The 19,163-nt window shown below is 59.7% G+C and overlaps 1 protein-coding gene across 3 annotated transcripts in view; it reads right to left on the bottom strand.

Moving 5' to 3' along the window:
- The window catches only part of GSE1 (Gse1 coiled-coil protein), a 320,022-nt gene that overhangs the window by 9,610 nt on the left and 291,249 nt on the right, over positions 1-19,163 (bottom strand). For all 3 annotated transcript variants that reach the window (XM_011971472.1, XM_011971478.1, XM_011971486.1), the window contains 11 exons: positions 17,923-18,122; positions 12,358-12,530; positions 11,824-12,021; positions 10,918-11,109; positions 10,186-10,490; positions 9,243-9,570; positions 5,098-5,717; positions 3,777-3,889; positions 3,255-3,525; positions 1,749-1,862; positions 532-903 (listed from right to left, as the gene is read on the bottom strand). In XM_011971472.1, coding sequence (XP_011826862.1) covers positions 532-903; positions 1,749-1,862; positions 3,255-3,525; positions 3,777-3,889; positions 5,098-5,717; positions 9,243-9,570; positions 10,186-10,490; positions 10,918-11,109; positions 11,824-12,021; positions 12,358-12,530; positions 17,923-18,122 — 2,886 coding nt within the window. The remainder of the gene's footprint in view (positions 1-531; positions 904-1,748; positions 1,863-3,254; positions 3,526-3,776; positions 3,890-5,097; positions 5,718-9,242; positions 9,571-10,185; positions 10,491-10,917; positions 11,110-11,823; positions 12,022-12,357; positions 12,531-17,922; positions 18,123-19,163) is intronic.

The following is a 19,163-nucleotide window of genomic DNA, read 5'->3' as shown; positions in this document are numbered from 1 at the left end:
CTTTGTGGAATTCCACCCTACCCGCAAATATTTCTAATCTGAAGCTGGCTGAATCCAAAGATACGGAACCCATGGATCCAGAGGGCTGGCAGTGACATCTTTAGATACCACCTCTACCTTGAGGACTGGCGGCCATCTGCATCTCTGTCTTGAAAAACATGATTCTTTCAAATGAATGCTGGTAAAAATCCACTCAAGTGCTCTTCCCTGCCTTTGGGGAATCTTTTTTAATCTCTGCAAAAACCAGTGCCTGCTGGTGTTCACTCCTTTACCTCTTACCGATCGATGAGTCCCTGCTCACAGCACAGCATCAGCGCTGGTGCCTACAAATGCTTTTCACCTACGAGTTCAGGTTTTAGAGCTTAGAGTAAAACAAACAAACATGGTTTTGGCATAGTAACAAAATTATTTTCTTCTGGTGATTGGAGTTTATAAAAACTTGTGCCCACAGCTCAATAGCTGTGGCGCTCAGGGACTTTGGCCAGCCTCAACCGTTGCCGAGAGCTGAGCGGGGACTGGCAGCCTCATTACCTTTATGCTTCTGCAGGGCCTTCTGGGTGGACTGCAGCACTGACTCGTGGAACTGATGTGCAAACTCTTCTGCCACAAAGGGCTCCCACGGCTTGCTCTTCCCATTGGTGCTGTGGGACAGCGGCACAGGAATGTCCTTGGATGCAGTGCCCCGGATGTAGTGAAGCATGCTCAGGCTCTTCTTGCCTCCAGGGGCCTCGCTCAGCCTGGCCTTCTCCCCGCTGGCAGGAGCTAGCTCCTGGACTCTCGACAGCTCCTGGGGCCGAACCTGTTCCAGCTTCCCAGGCTCCGTGGCCTTTGGGACGTCAGACAAGGAAGCAGCAACCCCCACCGGCTTCTCCACATCCAGAGAGGCTTGCTGAGTGGCCGGTTCTTTTAGAGACAAAGTGAAGGAAAATGTTAAGAAATGCAAGTTAACAGGCTGAGTGTCCAGCACGCAGATCCTGGTCTCTAGAGCTTACACTTAAAGACCTAGTGCAAAGAACCAAGACCCGGGGAACATTTAAATCACCACCACACACATGGCTCTTCTCTGAAGACGGCGGGGTGTTTAGTGGCAAGTCCATCCTTTGAAAGATGTCCCAGGAAGAGACAAACAGATCCACAGGAAGAAGGAAGTCCCCCAGCCACGGGGATGGTAGGGAGGTATTCAGTCCAACCGGACAAGAGTGGGTGAGGAGCCGAGAACTGGGATGAACTGTAAAGATTCCCTGTGACATTTGACAGGGCAGAGATCAGCCAGAGATGTAAGAGGAGGAAAGATGTGGCAGCAGGTGCCAGCGGGGCCCAGAGGGCAGAGTGAGGAAGACAAAGATTCAGGAAGAGAGCCAGGGCAGCCAGGCTAGTGGCAGGACCAGGCTGCGGGCACTAAGGCTGGAGCACGCCCTCCCTCCTGGGATGGTACCACTGGATTGGCCTTCATGTGAGCCTCTGTGCCATAACTGAAGGACAACGGTTATTATGACCACAGTGATCACCACATAGAGCTCCACAGAAGCCAGACCCTCCCCTCAACTCAAAGCCCGTCTTCGAACTGACGCTCCGTCCCAATGACTGCCACAACTGTGGAAGAATGGTACGCTTGTACAAGAAGAATGGAAGAAGACAGTCTGCAGGAGGCCACATTCACAGTGATGAGGACCTCAAGTGGATGCCTGAGCCTGGGCAGCCCATGGGATGGTCCTGGGTGGTGGCAGGTGGGGCTATCCTTCCCTTACCACTCAGGGAGACGGCAGGACTGTCCCTCGGAGAGTTTGTCAAGGAGTCGGCCACTGCTGCTGACAGTGCCTTCTGCTTCATGGCACGGAGCATTTCAACAAGTCTCTCTTTGTCTATGAGAAAAGCAGCCTGAGATTAACGAGCCAGTTGCGTCATTTTTTGGAGAGGACAGCAGGATTCTAGCCTTGATGGGCAGGTAACGCACTAAAGCCCGAAAAACCAAAAGCAGGTGCGATGGGGCAGGCCCAGTTTTAAGGAAGCAACCATCTTATAGCGAGCCCAGATTGCTCTTGGCATCACTACACAATGTCCTAGCCATGCTCCAGAGATAGCTGTCTGCGCGGTGGTTACCCCTCTGTGAATCACTGTGCCCACGGACCTTGGAGGTGACGTGTGACGATGTATTCTTATTTCAAGTCAGAAAAGGTGGCCCCGACACAAACAAATGCCCCAAAGGCCCAGGCCTGGCCTCTGAGGCAGAGTGCCTTCTCACCCACTCCTACCATTACTGCCACTTCCTGAAAAGGAAAGATGACCCCATGATGTTCCACGCAGCAGATTCCTGATGTCACCCGGCCCTTCTTGACTGTGAAACTCAAGGGCTGCATCGCCCTTATTTTTTTCCTCCAAAAATTCAGCCAGGTAAAAAGATGCTTTGTATCTAGGGAACTGGGCTGGCATTCAACACATCACTAGCCCGTTAAGAGAAAGGGAAAACTACTGACTGGTTAAAAGCAGAGAGTAAATGGCTACACCCTGATCAACACCCTGAAGCTGCTCAAGGTCCAAGAAGTAACTGCTTTTCTTCAACTTTCTCCCAGAGAGGAGGCCAGAGGTCCATGAGGACTTGGAGGCACGCATAAGGTCAGGCCCAGGAACGTCAACATCTGGGCACCAAGCCGGCCTGCACTGCAGGCCAAGGAAGCCAAAACTCTGAGCAGGTGTTGCGGCTGCATTGTTTCTTCTGCTGTATGGATTCTAGCCCAGAGGGTCTGTCCCAACATGGCCCTATGCGGCCAGACTGGACTGGAAGCATCTTTCAAGGCAAGCCATTGGCTCAGTGTGTGCTGTCCTGCTTGGCAGCCCTTTCCCAGGCCTCCGGCCACCAGGACACAACACCCAGCAGACCACCTAAGCAGTCCAGCAAGAGGAAAAGTCTGCAGCAAACGAACCTGAAACACCTGGTACCTTGCCTCATGCCTGGTGCAGTCACTGGAGCACTCGGCTCAAAGAGCGCCTTCTCGGGCGCTGGGAGATAGATGAGTAACAAGGGTAGTCCTCAGCACAAGATGGTGGGGCTCTCAGAGCAAAGCCTGCCAGGTAAGGCTGCTGTGGAGGGCGTGTAAGAACAGAGAGGCTGTTCCCGGGAGCCGGGAGGAGTAAAGGGGCGGCCTCAGGCTGAGTGATCCCAGATCCTGCCTGGAGTCCACTGGCCCCACCCGCTGCTTCAGAAACCCACTTCCACCCCAGTGAGCCCCCACCTTCCTACCCAGGCGAGGCCCTACCTTTCCTCTTCTCGGCGCTGATGTGGGTCAGGTTGAAGATGGTCAGGAACTTCTTCTTTTCTTCGAAGTTGGGACTGTTGTTCATCTCGTCAGGGCTGTAGCGGGTGGACAGCGCCAGTCTCGGCGAAGGCGTCTGCCGCTTGCTCTGAATCGTTGGGGGCGACGGGCTTCTCTCTCTCAACATCCGCCGCCGCTTCCTGCGCTTCTGGGCCACCAGTTCCTCCTTCTGCTGTTGGGTGGTCAAGCCAAAAAGTTGCAAAAACTCTAGCTTCTAGATTGGGAAAGAAAACAAATGAGTTTGAAGCCACTGGCAGTGGTATGCTTTCACTGTCCCGGGGTCCCCTCCTGGGGTCCTCGAAGTGTGTGCCAGGGCTGGCTGTGCCCGGTGGCAGAGGAGCTTGCTGGGGCGAACCCGCCAGGACTTCTGGAGGAACCTAGCAACAGTGGGGTGGACTGCGGGGTGTGGACGCTAGGACCGAGAGCCCAGCCCAGAGCATGTCCATGGGGAGGAGAGCCCAGTACCTCGGAGGACGTGTCCAGTTTGAGGGGCGGCTGCTCGGCCACGCAGCGGAGGTGGGCCCTGACCTCCTCCTCATCGCTCTCATCATAAGAGTCATCGAGGTCGTAGTAGTACCCTGATGGAGAAACGGTTGTATTGAACCGGACAAAGAGCCTTCATCTGTCCAGTGGACATGCCCGCAGGGGCTCATGTGTGCAGACCACCTATCAGTCCTGAGCACCTGAAGGCCAGTTCCTTTCAACCGAGGTGGAAACCAACATTAACCCAGTCCTGGGGCTTTGCAGGACCGCAGGCACAAGGCTTCCCTGGGATCCATGGCTCCCAGGGGCCTCCAAGTGGCTGGGTGGTCCCCTGGGCCGACAAGACCTCCCTCCTCCCCCTGGCAGGGAACCACTCGTCATACAGGCCTGGGGCTGTGTCCACAGCAACACAGGACTGCCTGTGCGCACGCACTCCCCCATGCTGTGGCCATCTGAGTCCATCCCCTGGGAGGGGACAGGCACACACAGGCCTGAGCTCTCAAAGGCATAGAGAACAATAGCAGAGCCCCTTGCCCGGGGCACTCGGGTATTTCCCTCCTCCTTTACAAAGTGAGCAGGGGAGAGAAACTCGGCTGGGCCCTCCATCCAGCCTAGACCAACAACCAGGAAGACTGCCTGTGCCCCAGCTTCTAGTGGAGAGAAGGCTGAGCTCAGCACTGGACGGGACCCGAATGTTCAGCGTCAGAAATGAAACTGGGCAGGAGCCCCTGCTCCCCTCCTCACACCCAGGCCTGCTCGATTGCTCTTCCTGGCTCTCTGGAGAACTCAGGGAGCTGCTGGCTGAGGACTCCCCGCCCCAAGCAGAAACAGGAATGAAGTGCCTGACCTCCTATGCTGACCCAGGGCAGTGCCAGCTGCCGCCTCCTCACCCCTTGGCCCACCTGCTGCAGCTGGTGACAGCAGCCCCATATGTGGAGCCCCCGCTGGGCCAGGGCTGGCTCTCCTGTTATGCTGCACTATTAATATTTAAAACTATCATATTAGCCTCCGGCTCATCACTTATTCATTGTGCTTGTCTGTGGAACTGTCTTTACAGGCGGGCTTTGATTTGGCTTTTCGGGACAATTTGCATCGAGGCAGGACAGGCACGGGGATTAGGGTCTGCCTCCCCTACAAGGGTGTCATGTTGCCACACAGAAGCCAGTGCACTTGCCACCTGGGGCCTGGGACTACCCCAGGCAGAAAGCAGGAGTGGACGGAGGGGCAGGTGGCTGGCATGCAGGCTCCCCGTCCCCACTGTGCAGCTCTCCCTGAGCAGGTCGGGGTCTGTGGGGAGGCAGACCTTTCTCCTGGGCCTCCCGCCGCCTGCGCTCCTCCAGGTCCAGCTTGCTGACCAGCCTCCGGCGCTGCTGCAGAAACTCATCGTAGATGTAGGCGGGGTCGGGGGCCCGTGGCGCTGGGGGCCGGTAGGGCGAGCCAGGCTTCAGGGGTCCGCTGAGCTCCCCGAAGGTGGCCGCCTGTGGGAGGGAGGCCCGCTGCTGGCCCAGGATGGTCTGGGTGGACTTCTCGAGCTCAGCCAGGAAGGGCCCAGGCCCGGGCGGGAAGGGCTGGTGCTCCAGGCTCCCTCCCTCTCGTGGTGGCGGCGGAGGTGGTTGGTACTTGTCCAGGGGGGCAGGCTCACGCTTCCGTGGCCCCTCCTCTGCTTTCTCCGGGCAGAAGACCCGCTCCACCTTCACCAGCGGCACGGCTGCCTGGCGGCTGGGCTCAAATGCAGCCGGATGGCTGTGCACAGAGTGGCTCTCGGCCCGCCGCGTCTCCAAGGTGTTGTCCATCAGGGACACGGGGTTCCAGAGGGCCGTGGGTGCAGCATGGAGCTGGGGCTTGGGCGAAATCAGAGGTGGTGGCCCCCCAAAGTGCTGCGGAGGGTCGCGGCCACCTGGCTCGTGACGGTTTGGTCCTGGCCTAGGGAGTGAAACCAGCCCGTCAGTCAGGAAGAAAAGACCCTTCAGCCACCCACAGGCTTCCCCAGCTGCCTGCCGCTCCTAAGATGACCCGGATGGCACAGCCAGTGCCATCAGAGAGCCAGTGCCAGCGGGGCTGCAGGGAGGGGCACATGCTCCACCCCAAGGACCATGGTTTCTGTCCTTCATTTTTTTTTTTTTAAGATATAAAGACTTGGCCGGGTGCAGTGGCTCATGCTGTAATCCCAGCACTTTGGGAGGCCAAGGTGGGTGGATCACGAGGTCAGCAGTTCAAGACCAGCCTGGCCAACATGGTGAAACCCCATCTCTACTAAAAATACAAAAATTAGCCAGGCATGATGGCGGGCACCTGTAATCGCAGCTACTCTGGAGGCTGAGGCAGGAGAATCACTTGAACCCGGGAGGTGGAGGTTGCAGTGAGCTGAGACCGTGCCATTTCCCTCCAGCCTCAGCGACAGAGCAAGACTCTGTCTCAAAAAAAAAAGAAAAAAAGAAAAAAAAAGACTCACTCTGTCACCCAGGCAGGAGTGCAGTGGGGCAATCTCAGCTCACTGCAACCTCTGCCTCCCAGGTTCAAGCAGTTCTCCAGCTTCAGCCTCCCAAGTAGCTGGGATTACAGGTGTGCGCCACCACGCCCGTCTAATTTTTTTTATTTTTAGTAGATGGGGTTTCATCATGTTGGCCAGGCTGGTGTCGAATTCGTAACCTCAAGTGATCCAACTGCCTGGGCCTCCCAAAGTGCTGGGATTACAGGAGTGAGCTAGCACACCCAGCCCTCCAACACCTGCGGCAGGTGTGTGCAGGCTGTTCCAAGAGGACAGGGAGGCTCCCAGCCTAAGCTGCTAGGGAAGGCAGAGACCCCCTCAGGCCTGGGACAGACCCAGTTTTGGTTGAGTTTCCCAACTGCTTGCCTGAATTCCCCTAAGGGCAAGCGCTCATCCTCACTTTCCATGGGGAAACCCACATATGCCGGGCTGTGGCCCTGCCACCAGTACCCTCCTCCCGCTGTGCCTTGTAGGGACACAGGGCAGGCTGGCCACCTTCACAGGGTGAGTACTCCTTCCTCCCCACTGTCCCTGCAGGCAGCCACGAGACAACCTTCCAGTGCCTGCCCAGCCAGAGCCAAACCCACTGTGAAATGGAGATCCTCCCAGTCAGTATGGGGCCTGTGCCGCGACTGCCCCCCAGTGGCCCCTGTCAGAACTGCAGCGACCTGAAGTGTCCCGTGGCAGAGGCCACCAAGTGTCTTCAAGGACCCAGGCTAAGGCCTGCTGAGGCAGGGAGGGAAAGAAGGGATTTCTAACATCAGAACCCTTCCATTAAACAAGAAGCTGCCCCTTACTTGCACTAAATGACTTGTTTCCTCAGTGCAATTAAAACAAGATTTAATCTACTCAAAGGCCTATTTTTAATACTGTCTTTCCAAAGTTTATTTTTAAGAGATGGGTCTCGCTGTGTTACCCAGGCTGGAGTGCAGTGGCTGTTTACGGGAGCAATCCCACTACTGATCAACACGGGAGTTTCGACATGCTCCACTTCCGACCTGGCCTGGTGCACCCCTCCTTAGGCAACCTGGTGGTTCCCCCGCTCCCAGGAGGTCACTGTATTGGTGCTGGATTTAGCTTGGACACCCAGTGGGTATAGTACACTACAGCTCAGAGCTCCCAGGCTCAAGCGATCATGGACCTCGGCCTCCAGAGTAGCTGGGACTACAGGCATGTGTCACTGTGCCTGGCTATCTTTCTGTTTTTTAAAGGGAGATATACTCACAGGATGTCTGGACCAATACTGCACAGTGACCCTGGGCAAGGCTTGAGGGGAAGGAAGAGGCAGAGGCCACGGCAGGCACGTGGCCAGGCTCAGGGATCTCTAGCTTGCCCAGGGGGCCCTGTTTAAACAAGGCTCTCCCTAGTTATTTCAGACTCCGGGCCAGGGGACAAATCCGATGCTGCTGTCCCTCTTAGCAGAATACAGCAGGGAACCACAGGAAGAAGCTGTGTCTTACGTAAACAGCAAAGGAATAAAACCTGCAGGAAATAAACGTGTCATGTGCCACCACAAGCACTGAACAGTTTTCTAGCGTGGAGCATGAAGGTCCTGTCAGGCCCCCAAGTTCCCAATGCGGTAAAGCCGCGGGTGCAGCCGGCCACAGGGCACCACCGCAGCCAGGGGAGACTCGGCCCGGGCCAGGCCCTGCTTCCCATCATGCCCCCAGTCCTAATGGGGCAGCTATACTGGCTGGAAGCAGTCCATGGGTGGGCAAAGTCACAACACTGTGCTGGGGCCCTGGGGAGCCCTGAGGAAGAAGATGCCTGACAGGAGTCAGGGCACCCTGATGTTATCAGGCCATGCCAGATGGGAGCTGGCTGCCCTCAGTCCTCTGGGTAGCAGGCAAGGCTGAGTCTGAGAGGCCTCGGGGACTGGGAGAGGCAGAAGGGACCTCACTTCTGCCGTGCCGGGCAGCGTGAGCCACAGAGAGACTCAGCTGTGGCCTGGTGACAGTCACTCCCAGTCAGCCCTGATCAGTGTGGGTACATTCCCTCGCTGCCCTACTGGATAACGGAGGCAAGCAGAAGGGAGGACAGATTTTAAACCGCAACGCGCTTTCGTCCCAGAGCCCAAGGCTTTCTTCTCCCAGGACAGCACCACAGCCCTGAGAGCTGGAAAGATGCTCAGAAATCATCCTATCCATCCTCCTTTGTGGACAGTTGAGGAAAGTGATGCTCAGGGAACAGAAGCAGTGTCCCTAGGTCCCTGAGCTGGGCCTGGAGCAGAACTATGGAAGCCTGGCAGGTCATCCCCACCAACGCTGGCTGAGGGTCCTAGCTCAGCCCTTCAGAGTGAGCCCTGGGAGGATATGAGGTGGGGGCCTGGGACCAGCACAGCCCCAAGGCAGGTATCCCAGGGCAGGCAGGAGCAGGGAGGCCTGGGGGCACTGGGTCCCAGCTCAAAAGACCTGTCTGCAGCCAGGGTCCCAAGGACCACCACACAGGCTCCTGGGAAATGCTTTATAAAGGGCTAGAAAATGGGCATGTGTTTTACCATTACTACAAAAGCAATAAAACTCATTTTTTCCCTTAAAATCAAAAGCTGTCTCCTTCTTGTTAATAAAAAAAAAAAAAAAAAAAGGCCAGGCTCAAAAGCAGAGGAAGACAGAACAGGTATTACTAGTAATTAAAGCTTCCACCTTGCAGTCTTCATCTGCTGTGAATGGCCTCCTGGGAACTGGGCCAGGCTGCGTGGGCAGGGCCCTGGCTCTCAACATGGACTTGACTGGTCTCTTTACTTACTGGTGGGGATTCCTTTGAGCAACCCATTTTCTTCCTCAGTCTCAGCTTCCCCATAGGCAAGACAGGCATTATAACGTGAAGATGAAAGAACAGAAATGAAAGAGGCAGGCAGAAATGCTGGGGCAGGATGTCGGGCAAACAGGAGGGGCTCAATACTCGCTGAACAAATCGGAACGTGAAGGCTCAGCCCTCCTTCCTTCCTGGGGCTCACTCACCTGGTGGTGCTCTCTGGCCTGTGCTCCGCCTCCACCGGCACCGGGGGTCGGCCCATGTCCAGGTGCTGTTCCAGCACTTGCTGCCGGAACTCCGACACCTGAGACTGCCGGTCCTCCTTCTCCTGCCGCAGCCGCCGCTGCCGCGCCAGCCACTTCTCCTCCTCGTTGGTGCGCTGGATCAGCAGGGCTGTGGCAGCACTGCTGCTCGGCAGAGAGAAGATGCCGTGGTTGGAGATGAGGCTGGGCACCGTGTGGTGTGGGGTGGGCACCGGATGCAAGGGGTGTTGCACAGGCTTGGGCGCCTGCAGGCCGGCATCCTTCAGCTTCTCTGTGGGGGGAAACGCAGTCGAGCAGGGTCTCAGTCACGTGGGCCAGCATGCTCCCTTCCCATCTTCTCTCGCCCAACTGCCCAGAGAAACCAGAGCCCTTCCAAAGGGTTCCTCCCGCAGCCAGAACCAAGATATTCAAAAGGGGCCCTATGGGAGCTTTCGAGAAGCAATGTCTTGTCCCTGGAAGGAAACGCTCCGTGCTGGCACAACTCTTGCCCAGCCAGTGCGGTGCCAGAGCCAGCTCACACTGGCTCAAAGAACAGACTATTAAATTTCCGGGGAACATGTAAAAGCCGGTTGTTATTACTAAATAATTGTTTCGTAAACTTACAATGAAATAAATTATGTTAAACTCAACAAAGCACTCAAAACTTATCCCTTCCTAATGCCCTGGCTACATTTCACAACTGTCCTCCTGGGGGTCACCTACATCCACTGTGTCTATATTGCATGCCAACATGCCTCTGCTCCCTGCTCCACGTCAGCCATGCCACGCAGGGTGAATGCAGTTGGGCAACATTTATACCATGGCAACCGGCAGGTGCTGTGATTCAGGGCTCCTCCCCGCAGGTGGCTGAGACCTTGCCCAGCACAACCCACCCACGCCCAGGCACCTGCTCGGGTTGGGGTCAGCTGCTCCGAGGGCTTGCCCCGCTCCTCAGTGGTATGGCCACGCAGCCCATGCAGCTCGGCCACAGGCAGGAAGGCGGGCTCCAGGGCCTTGGCGGCCAGCAGCTCCTTCTCCCGGGCCCGCTGCTCCCGCTGGCGCTCCAGCTCACGCTCCTTCTCACGCTCACGCTCCTTCTCTTGCTCGCGCTCCTTCTCGCGTTCGCGCTCACGTTCCTTCTCCCGCTCGCGGTCAGCCTCACGCTCACGCTCACGCTCACGCTCCCGCCTTAGCTCCTCGTCCATCTGCAGCCTGCAGCACATGGAAAGAGTTGGGGGCTCTGCTGCACCAGGAGCAAGAGAGGGACCTGGGACAGGTCCTTTAAAAGCATAACCAGGAAGGAACCAGGGCACTAATCCGAATAGCGACGGGAGGTGAGCAGGGTTTCACTGGTGCAGGAAGAACTTAAGGTCCATACAATCAAAGCAGCTTACAAAACCCCCAAGCACCCCCGAGAGCTCCTCGGCCTGCAGGTTCACTGCAAGAGACCACGGCTACCGAGACAGGCGCTATTTCAGAGCACAGAGCCTGAACAATCATTGTCCCATTTGGCAGGTGGACAAACTGTGAGGACAGGCATGGCCAAGGAGTCCAGTCAGGTTCCAGCCCAGGCTTTCTGCCCAGCTGCCACCAAGGGACAGGGAGGGCAGAGGGGCTCCTCGGCCCGAGGCACACTTACCTCTCAGCACTGAGGCCGGACATGCGCTCCGAGTGCAGCGCTGCCAGGGATGAGTGGGAGAGCTCGGGGGGGTAGCGGACCCCAGAGAGGTGGAGGTGCATCGCTGATGGGTGCAGCGGGGGCAGGGAGCCGGGGGTGGGGATGGGGTAGAACGGGGACCTCAGGGCGGACAGGCAGTAGGAGTCATCCATCCTGTGCGGAGAAGACAGGGCCATGAGCAGCAAACAAACCAAGGGGAAGAACCAGCCCTGTGGACAGGTGTGCCTCAGCCAGGTACACACACCTGTCTGAGCGTGGGGAATGCGGCAAAATGGCTGGGGGTGAAGACCATGCCTGCTGCTAACCCCAAAGTCCCTTAGTGCTGGAGGCTGCTAGGTGCCGACAGCTTGGGGTTCCAAGGCACTGCTTGCCACCTCCTTTGGCTCAGCACAGAGCGGTCAAGTGCCCAGGCCCTTCCAAGGCTGGCCAGCAGGCTGGGCTGCCCTGATGTGGGGCGGTCTATGTCATGACTCCAGGCCCCCGACTAGGATGTGCAGCGCTTCTCCAGGGACCCAGGCCATGCCACAGGGCCACTGGGCTCTCCTGCTACATGGCAAAGCATCGCCCCTCCCACGGGTAAAGCCCTGCTCTCTTAACAGTGACTCGCTGTCAGTGGACCCGCAATGAGAAGGGGAGGAGCCAGGGATGACAGCACAGTCACCAAGGGGGACTGTCTACAAGGAGGGGACCCCTCATAGGCCATCAGGGCTGAATTTGGGCTCAAAGCTGGGGACAACTTCAGGGGCTACTCTAGACACTCCCCTGGGAGCCTGGCCCCAGGTCGTAAGAAACCCCTTCCCCGCCAGGTTCCGTCTTGCCAGGAACAGACGAGCACCCACGTGAGACGGCGCGCGGGGGATGCCTTACCTGAAGGCCGGGTGGGGGAAGGGGTGTGGGGCCAGGTAGCTGGGGTGGTAGTAGGCTGCAGCAGTGGCCGGGTCCAGGCCGAGGGGAGGCAGCGAGGACATGCGGAGGTCGTCAGTGGTGTGGTAGGGCCGGAAGCTTCTCAGGTAGTCCTCGGTCACGGTGCTGGGGGGCACCACGTGGTGCACAGGCCGCTGGAGGCTGCAGGCAGGGACAGTGGGCAAGGACAGGTGAGTGGAGACCTGCTCCCACGTGGGGGGATGGCTAACCTCCCTGCATGGCCCCTGGCACTCAGTCGGCACCCAGACTCCTGGCACCCAGAACGAGGACGGGGCTTAAGCAGTGGGGGAGCGAGCTGCCACCGCCACCTCAGTGTGAAGGGGCACAGACAGGGCTGCAGTCCCCAGAGCTAAGCGGCCGACGACCATCTGGCAGACACAGCCTCATCTGTGGAGGCCGCAGGCTGCCTGGTGATGCAGACCTGAGCGCTGTGTCCCCACCTGGCCGCCTCACCGAAGGCCCCGCTGGCCAACTTACTTGAGTGGTGGGAAGCGGGAATCCTGCACAACCGAGCTGGGGGAGAGGCCGAAGGGGTAGGGGGTGCTAAGCAGGTGCGAGGGGATGGCTGGGCCCCCTGCCTTCTCCTGGGGGAGCGGGGGCTCCACAATGAGGCGTTCCCGACCTCCACTGCTGCTCCTGGAGCCGGCGTCCTGCGGGAGGAGAGAATCCGGTCAGGGCAGGAGCCTGGTATAGGCCACTGCCCACAGGACAGAGCCAGGTCTCCTGACTCACGAGAAGGCTCTAGATTTAGTTCATGTTCTAGAAACATCCTTTCCCTAAGGCTTTCTACACAAAACATGGTGCATGTGGCATGGGAAGCAGAACCGTAAGGAAGGGGATGTGGCTCCGACAGGTCTGGGGTGAAGCCGTCTCGGGGCCGGTCTCCCTCCCTGGGCCTCCTCAGTTCAACAGAAGAACTAGAACCACCCCCGCCACCCAGAACCACAGTATGCACAGGTGAAGGATGCAGGGCGGCAGGGGTTCCTGCCTCCACCGTCGCTGGTGTGGACATCCAAAGGTCACACCAGACACACACCAGGGCAAGCAGACGCTGTTGGCACCTAGCACGCCATGAAACGAGTGCCACGATGTAGCCAAGACGTCAACAGCGCCGACAGCTGCCCACCTGACCTCAGATGTCCTGGTCCCGGTGCCCACGTGGAGGGCAGAGGCCATAGGAAGCTGGCACTGCCCCCGGGCTGAAGGTGCTGGTCTGCCCCCAACCAACTCCTGCGGTGGCCCTGGCCCTGGCCCTGGAGTCCACCAGAACAGGCAGCAGCTGGGCCCTGACTGGCCAGCTGGGGTACTGGCCTTCACACACACGGTGGGGCAGGGAAGGCGACAGCTCGCCTGTCCCAGGCTCCTGGACAGACAGTGGACCTGGGTGTAGCTGGGAAGGTGACCCAGAGGACTCAAATGAGGGGTCTGCTCTAGGCACAAAGCAGGAGGAGGCAGTGGCCCAAGGCCCACCTCTCTGGCTGAGGTCCCTGCCAAGTCCAAGGATAGGCCGTGCCACCCCCAGCCACACAGAGGCCACCCTGCGCACCCATCCATGCGGGGTCCAGCCCAGAGAAACCGGAGCGTGAAAAGGTCTTGCTTGTTCCTGTTATTCGTGTGACTGAGCGGGAGGCAGAGCAGGGCTCAGGGCCGCCCAGATGGGGGCTGTGCTCTAGACTCTGGATGGCTGCCAACCCAGGTGTCACTCTGTCACTGGGGCAGCCACTCTCAGCCCCAGCATCTCCCCCATGTGGGGACAGCACTGCCCAGGCCTACCCTGACCTGGGGGTATCTGAGGGCCATGGCCCCGCTGGCCCCTCTGAGCTTCCCAGGGACGCAGAGTCACGGGAAGCCGGCCCTTCCTCACGTTCCATGTGGCCGTGTCCGGTAACGACTGCTGATCGGCGGGCCGTGCTCCTGAAGAGCACCAGCCCCGCTCTGCCTCCCTGAGCCACGAAATGCCAAACACCCCAAAAACAAGGAGGCTGTGGCCGTCTCCCCACAAAATCAGCAGGAATGATGGCCCAGGGGCTCTGAGACCTGCCCCACTGCGGAGAGGCGTCTGTCTCCCAGGGGCCGTGCCTGTGTCCCTGACCCCCCAGCCCCTCTTCCTGGGCCCATCCATCTTCACGGCGGCAGACGGTGGCCCGGCAGCAGCACATGGCACCCGCGCAGAGGCAGTGCAGGCAGCCCCGGCTGGCGCCTCCCCCACTCTCCACCCTCCAGGAGACAGTCAGCGAGGATTAATTGGAGGAGCTGCTGCCACCGCCGCCTGGAATCTTCAATGAGAGGCAGCATCTGCTCCCTTCCCGCGGGCTGAGCCGCAGCCCCCCTTCTCTGCAGGGTCCTCCTGGGTTCACGACCTCTGACCTGCCCTTCCAGGGTGCTGGTCTCGAGGGTGGGAGGTACACATGAGCACTAGCGCCCTGCGTGGGGCCGGGAACTTCCTATTGAGGGGCCAGCGCCTGGTCTTGGGGTCTCCAGCCTGTGTCAGCAACCGGGGTAGTAGGGGAGTGGCCGAAGGGCCAACCTGACCTTGGGCCATCCTGTCGTGCCTCGTGCACACATCAATGGCATGTGCCCGTCATAGCACCTGCTCAGAGGTCAGCGGAGCTGATGGCGCAGCTGTGCACAGGCATGTGGGGGACTCAGGGCAGCGGAGTTGATGGCACAGCTGTGCATGGGCATGCAGTGGATGTACCAGCGGGGGGGGGCCTGGACATGGCAGGTGCATCGCCAAGCTTGCCCGTCTACCCCAGCCCCGTGAGGCCATTTCCAGGCTTGGCTTCTATATCCTGCCTCACGCCCCTACCCTACCTGGCACAGGGCTAAACATCTGAGGAATGGAGCACGAAGCAGCAGCTCTGTCCCCAGGGCTTGGGATGGATTGAACTAGACTGAGTGGCCCCTGGCCCCCCAGCATCCAGGTAGCACACCCCAATGAACACCAGGCCCAAAGCTAATGGGCCTTTGAACTCCCAGAAAGGGACGTCATTTGCTCAGGCACCCGGGGGACCTGGACTCCCCCTCCCAGGCTGGTGGTGAGGCCTCCAGGACAGGAGGGAGACGATAGCCAAGGAGCTCAATCATCACCCAGCCCTGGGTGGCCAGACCCGACCCGAGGAAGGCACCCAGGGAGAAGCTGCTGACAGCCCAGGCCTGCCGCCCTCCTCCGCATGCTGCCCGCGTCGCGGGCCGGGTCAAATGGCAGAGCACAGGGCCCCAGCCGCCCCGCCACAAGGAGGGGCCTGTCCTCGGCCCAGACACGGCCCTTGAACCCCTTTCCCCTCAGCCGAGGACAAAGCCCTGCTCGCAGGCCAGATGGCACCTTCCTGGCCTGGTTGAGGACAAACAGGGAGTCCGGGAGGCTAGGGGGCAGCCAGCAGGCGGGGCAGGGGCCCGGTGAGCCAGACCCAAACGTCTGTGGCTTCCGTCTGGCTGGCACCCGGCCAAGCCTGGCACAGACACCTGGGAACTAGGTCAGCGGGGCCTGGAGTGAGGCACAGGGCTGCCCCCCACCCAGGCAAGGCCCGGCAGGCTCGGCGGCTACCCCCAAAGGCACCCCGAGAGCAGCAGCCAGGGTCCCACTGCCGTCTTCACAGACAGACCCATCAGGGCGCATCTGTGGGCAGCTTTTCATTTCTGAGCAGCGGCTGCAGCCGCAGCTGCAACGATGAAAGAAAGAAGGCGGAGGAGGGGCAGAGGGGGAGGGGGGAAGAAGGGGAGGAGGCAAATCCGTCATTCTCCGGTGATTAGAGCAAGGGTTCCACAGTCAGACAGGCAGGACATGCCCTGTTAGCTTTAAAACAGGCTTTTTCATCTCATTTCTCCTCTGGCAGCTCCCACTACCTGGGAGAGAGCGGTGACCCCGAGAAGGGGCCGAAAAGCCTCCGGCCTGGCGCCTACCTGCATCTGCGGGCTCGGAGACCCCTCACGACTCGTGGCCAAGGCTTTGGGCAGCGTGGGAGGGGAGCCCTGTCTCCGCCTCCCCGCTCCCTGAGAGGATTAAAATCCCTGCTGAGCCTCTGTGCCCGAGTGAGCGGGGAGCCGTACATCACCTGCTAATCCAGCTCCCAGCCCCGCGCCTTCCCTGGTGGCACCGTGTTCCATTAAGCGCCGAGGTGGGAAACTGCTGCAGCAAGGGCTGTCGTGCCCCTGCTCTGCCCTGGGCTTGCTCAATGTTCCCAAGGCGGTAAGGACCCTCTGAGGAGGGACCAGCTCAGAGTGGAGGCATCACCAGGGAAGGCGCTGGAACCCCCTTGAGGAGTCCTGGGCCTAGGCCAGGAGCTCCAGTCGGGGTCAAGGCAGTGGCTGGGTGCAGGGTCCCGGCCGGTAGAGGCTCCTGGTCCAGACTGGGGCAGGGAAGCGGCCTCCCGTGAGCTGCGGGCGTGGGCACCAACAGCCAGGCCGCATTAGTGGGGCGCAAGGAGCCTCAGCTGTTTGAGTCACGTGATTCAGGGCCCCTGTGGTCAAGGCTGACCCTGAGGGGTGGCCTCTGGAGGCAGCGAGGTGGTAACAACTCCCTCATCCTCCCTCAAACCAGGACCAGGGCCGCCTTGGGCTGCTGCAAGCCCTGTGGGTATGGAGGCCCCTCTGGCCTGGGTCCACCCTCCATGCCACGCCCTGCCCCGCCGTCTCCAAACCTCACATGAAGAATGAGTGAAACTAAGAGAGGCTTCGGGGGCAGCGGAGGTCCAGCAAGATGAGGACCCCGGGCAGGTTTGTCCTCTCAGCCAGGGAAGGCGTGAAAAGAAGCAGAGGCAACGTTAGGCCCCGGGGGTCCCAGTCCAGGGCTCCCAGGGATCCCCACTGCGACCCTGGATCAGGGCCTGCCCGGCGGCTGTCACCTGTGGACTGAGGCTGCTCCCTTCCCACACCTCTGGGGATAGAGGACAGACAGGACCCGATGATGACCAGGTGGCTCCAACGCCCATGTTCCCCGCCCCCCCGGCCCCCGGGAGAGAGGGCTGGTGCAGGGAAGAACCACTCCCCTCCTCCCCACCTTCTTTGTGGTTTAATTAGTATTTCCAAGTGGGGCCGTCCCTCTGGGAGCTCAGCAAAAAAGTCCAGGCGACAGCGGCACCGGAGAATCGTTTTTAATTGGGAAGGGCCCATTCCAGGCTGCGCGCCAGGCATGTGGGGCTGGGAGAGCTGCAGGTAGCCACCCGGGGACGCGCCAGCCCTAGGCAGGGGCAGAAGAGCAGCTCCCAGTGCCAGCTCCTTCCACACAGGCAGGCCCAGTACAGCACGAGGGGCGCACGGACATGAGGAGCCCCGAAAACTTGGGGAGGGGCCTCCGCCGGGAGCCCCAAAAGTAAGACAGAATAACAAAACCCACCAGATGTCTTGTTCCGATAGCTTCTGGGCTGGGCTCTTTCCTACCTCAATTCTTTGTTGAGTTCACACACTGTGACAGTCACAGGTAGTCTGCCGGGTATTCGGCGTGCGGACGCCACTTTACGGCTTGACAGTGCTACAGCTGTGAACTGGACTTCCACCCCCACCCAAATCCGTGTGTTGGAGCCCTGACGCCCAGGGCCTCAGAGCGGAACTGCATTTGGAGACAGTCTTTAAAGAGGTGACTAAATGAGAATGAGGACATGAGGGTGGGCGCTAAACCAACGGACTGGTGTCCTTACGAGACGAGATCAGCACCCAGACGTGAAGACACCACAGATGACCCAGGGAGAAGGCAGCCACCAGCAACCCAGGACAGGCCTCTGGGGAAACCAGCCCTGCCAGCCCCCAGATCGTGAACTTGTGGCCTCCAGAACAGGAGAAAATAACGGGACACCCCCAGCGGGTGGTCTCTTCCGACAGCCTGGGCAGACTGATGCGTGGGCCGAGGTACTCACCCGCACAGGGCCTCCAGGAGGGTGCCGCTGTCACTCACCTCCCATTGCAGGGAAGGAGACGGAAACTCAGAGTGGGGGAGGGGTGTCTTTGGAATTTAAACTCAACCTTGAAAGCTCCAGAGCCCCCAACGGATGCGTGAATCCAGCCTCCCCTCAGAAGATGCTGGGCTCCCTGCCCCGCCCCACTCACCTGCCGGCTCTCGCTCCTCCAGACGCCATTGACGGTTTTGGTTGGAGCGATGGTCACCACGGGGGGTGTGCTGGGCACGCTGTGGCCCCCAGGGGGGACGATGATAGGGCCCATGGGCACGCGCTTCGGTGTGCTGGCAGGAGAGCTATGGTTGGTGGCCGGAGAGGACACGGGGGACGACTCGCTGCTCAGTGAGGACCCTGTGGAGGAGAAGACGGTGGTCTGAGCAGGAGAAGCAGTGACAGCTGGGGACCTGGGTTCCAGCTGTCCCCCTGCCCCAAGTGAGGCACCCAGAGCACCAGGTCTACCAGCCTCGTGGGCCCCTACCCAAGACAGGCAGGCAGGAGACACTCCTCCTGAGGCCCAACTGGGTCAGCAGCTCAGTCTACCCCAGGCACTCCCTATCCCTTCGCCCCACTCTCCCTGGTCAAGTGGCACAAAGCACAGATGCTCTGGTGCCCAGGGCCGCCAACCGCCACCAGACACGAAGGAACCTGGGCAGGGCAGGCAGGACCAGCACCTGACAGCCCTGAGTGACAGATGAAGGCGGCACCTTTCGGGACAGACATGGAGCCCCGGAGTTAGAGAACACACGTGTTTCTAGATGTCGTGAGCCAGTGGTCTGTGAACATCCCAGGGCACACAGGCCAGCCGGGCCACGCACCCTGCCCCGCCGAGAGGCAGCTCCACACGTGAGCAGCAGAGACCCCAAGCCTCCAAATCTTCCCAGGGAGCCCCATGTGCTTGGGGGATGTGGGGGTCACAGGAAACGGTATCCCCTCTGGGGGCTCCCGTCAGGCTGGGGAGACAGGGGGCTGGAGGGTGGCAGGAAACAAACATAAGAAGTGGTCGGCACTAGCTAGGCGCGGTGGCTCACGCCTGTAATCCCAGCACTTCAGGAGGCCGAGGCGGGTGGATCACGAGGTCAGGAGATCGAGACCATCCTGGCCAACACGGTGAAACCCCGTCTCTACTAAAAATACAAATATTAGCTGGGTGTGGTGGCAAGCACTTGTAATCCCAGCTACTTGGGAGGCTGAGGCAGGAGAATCGTTTGAACCCGGGAGGCGGAGGTTGTGGCGAGTGGAGATCGCGCTGCTGCACTCCAGCCTGGTGACAGCGTGAGACTCCATCTCAAAACAAAAAAAGAAGTGGTCAGCACCCCTCAATGGGGCCCAGCCAAGCAGGGACGCAGTGCGGTGGTGGCTGAGGAAGCCCAAATGGCAGCCACTCAGGGTGAC

This window comes from Mandrillus leucophaeus, unplaced genomic scaffold, assembly GCF_000951045.1.
Source record: "Mandrillus leucophaeus isolate KB7577 unplaced genomic scaffold, Mleu.le_1.0 Scaffold10, whole genome shotgun sequence".
Classification (NCBI taxonomy): domain Eukaryota; kingdom Metazoa; phylum Chordata; class Mammalia; order Primates; family Cercopithecidae; genus Mandrillus; species Mandrillus leucophaeus.
This window is presented reverse-complemented; position numbering and strand designations above follow the sequence as displayed.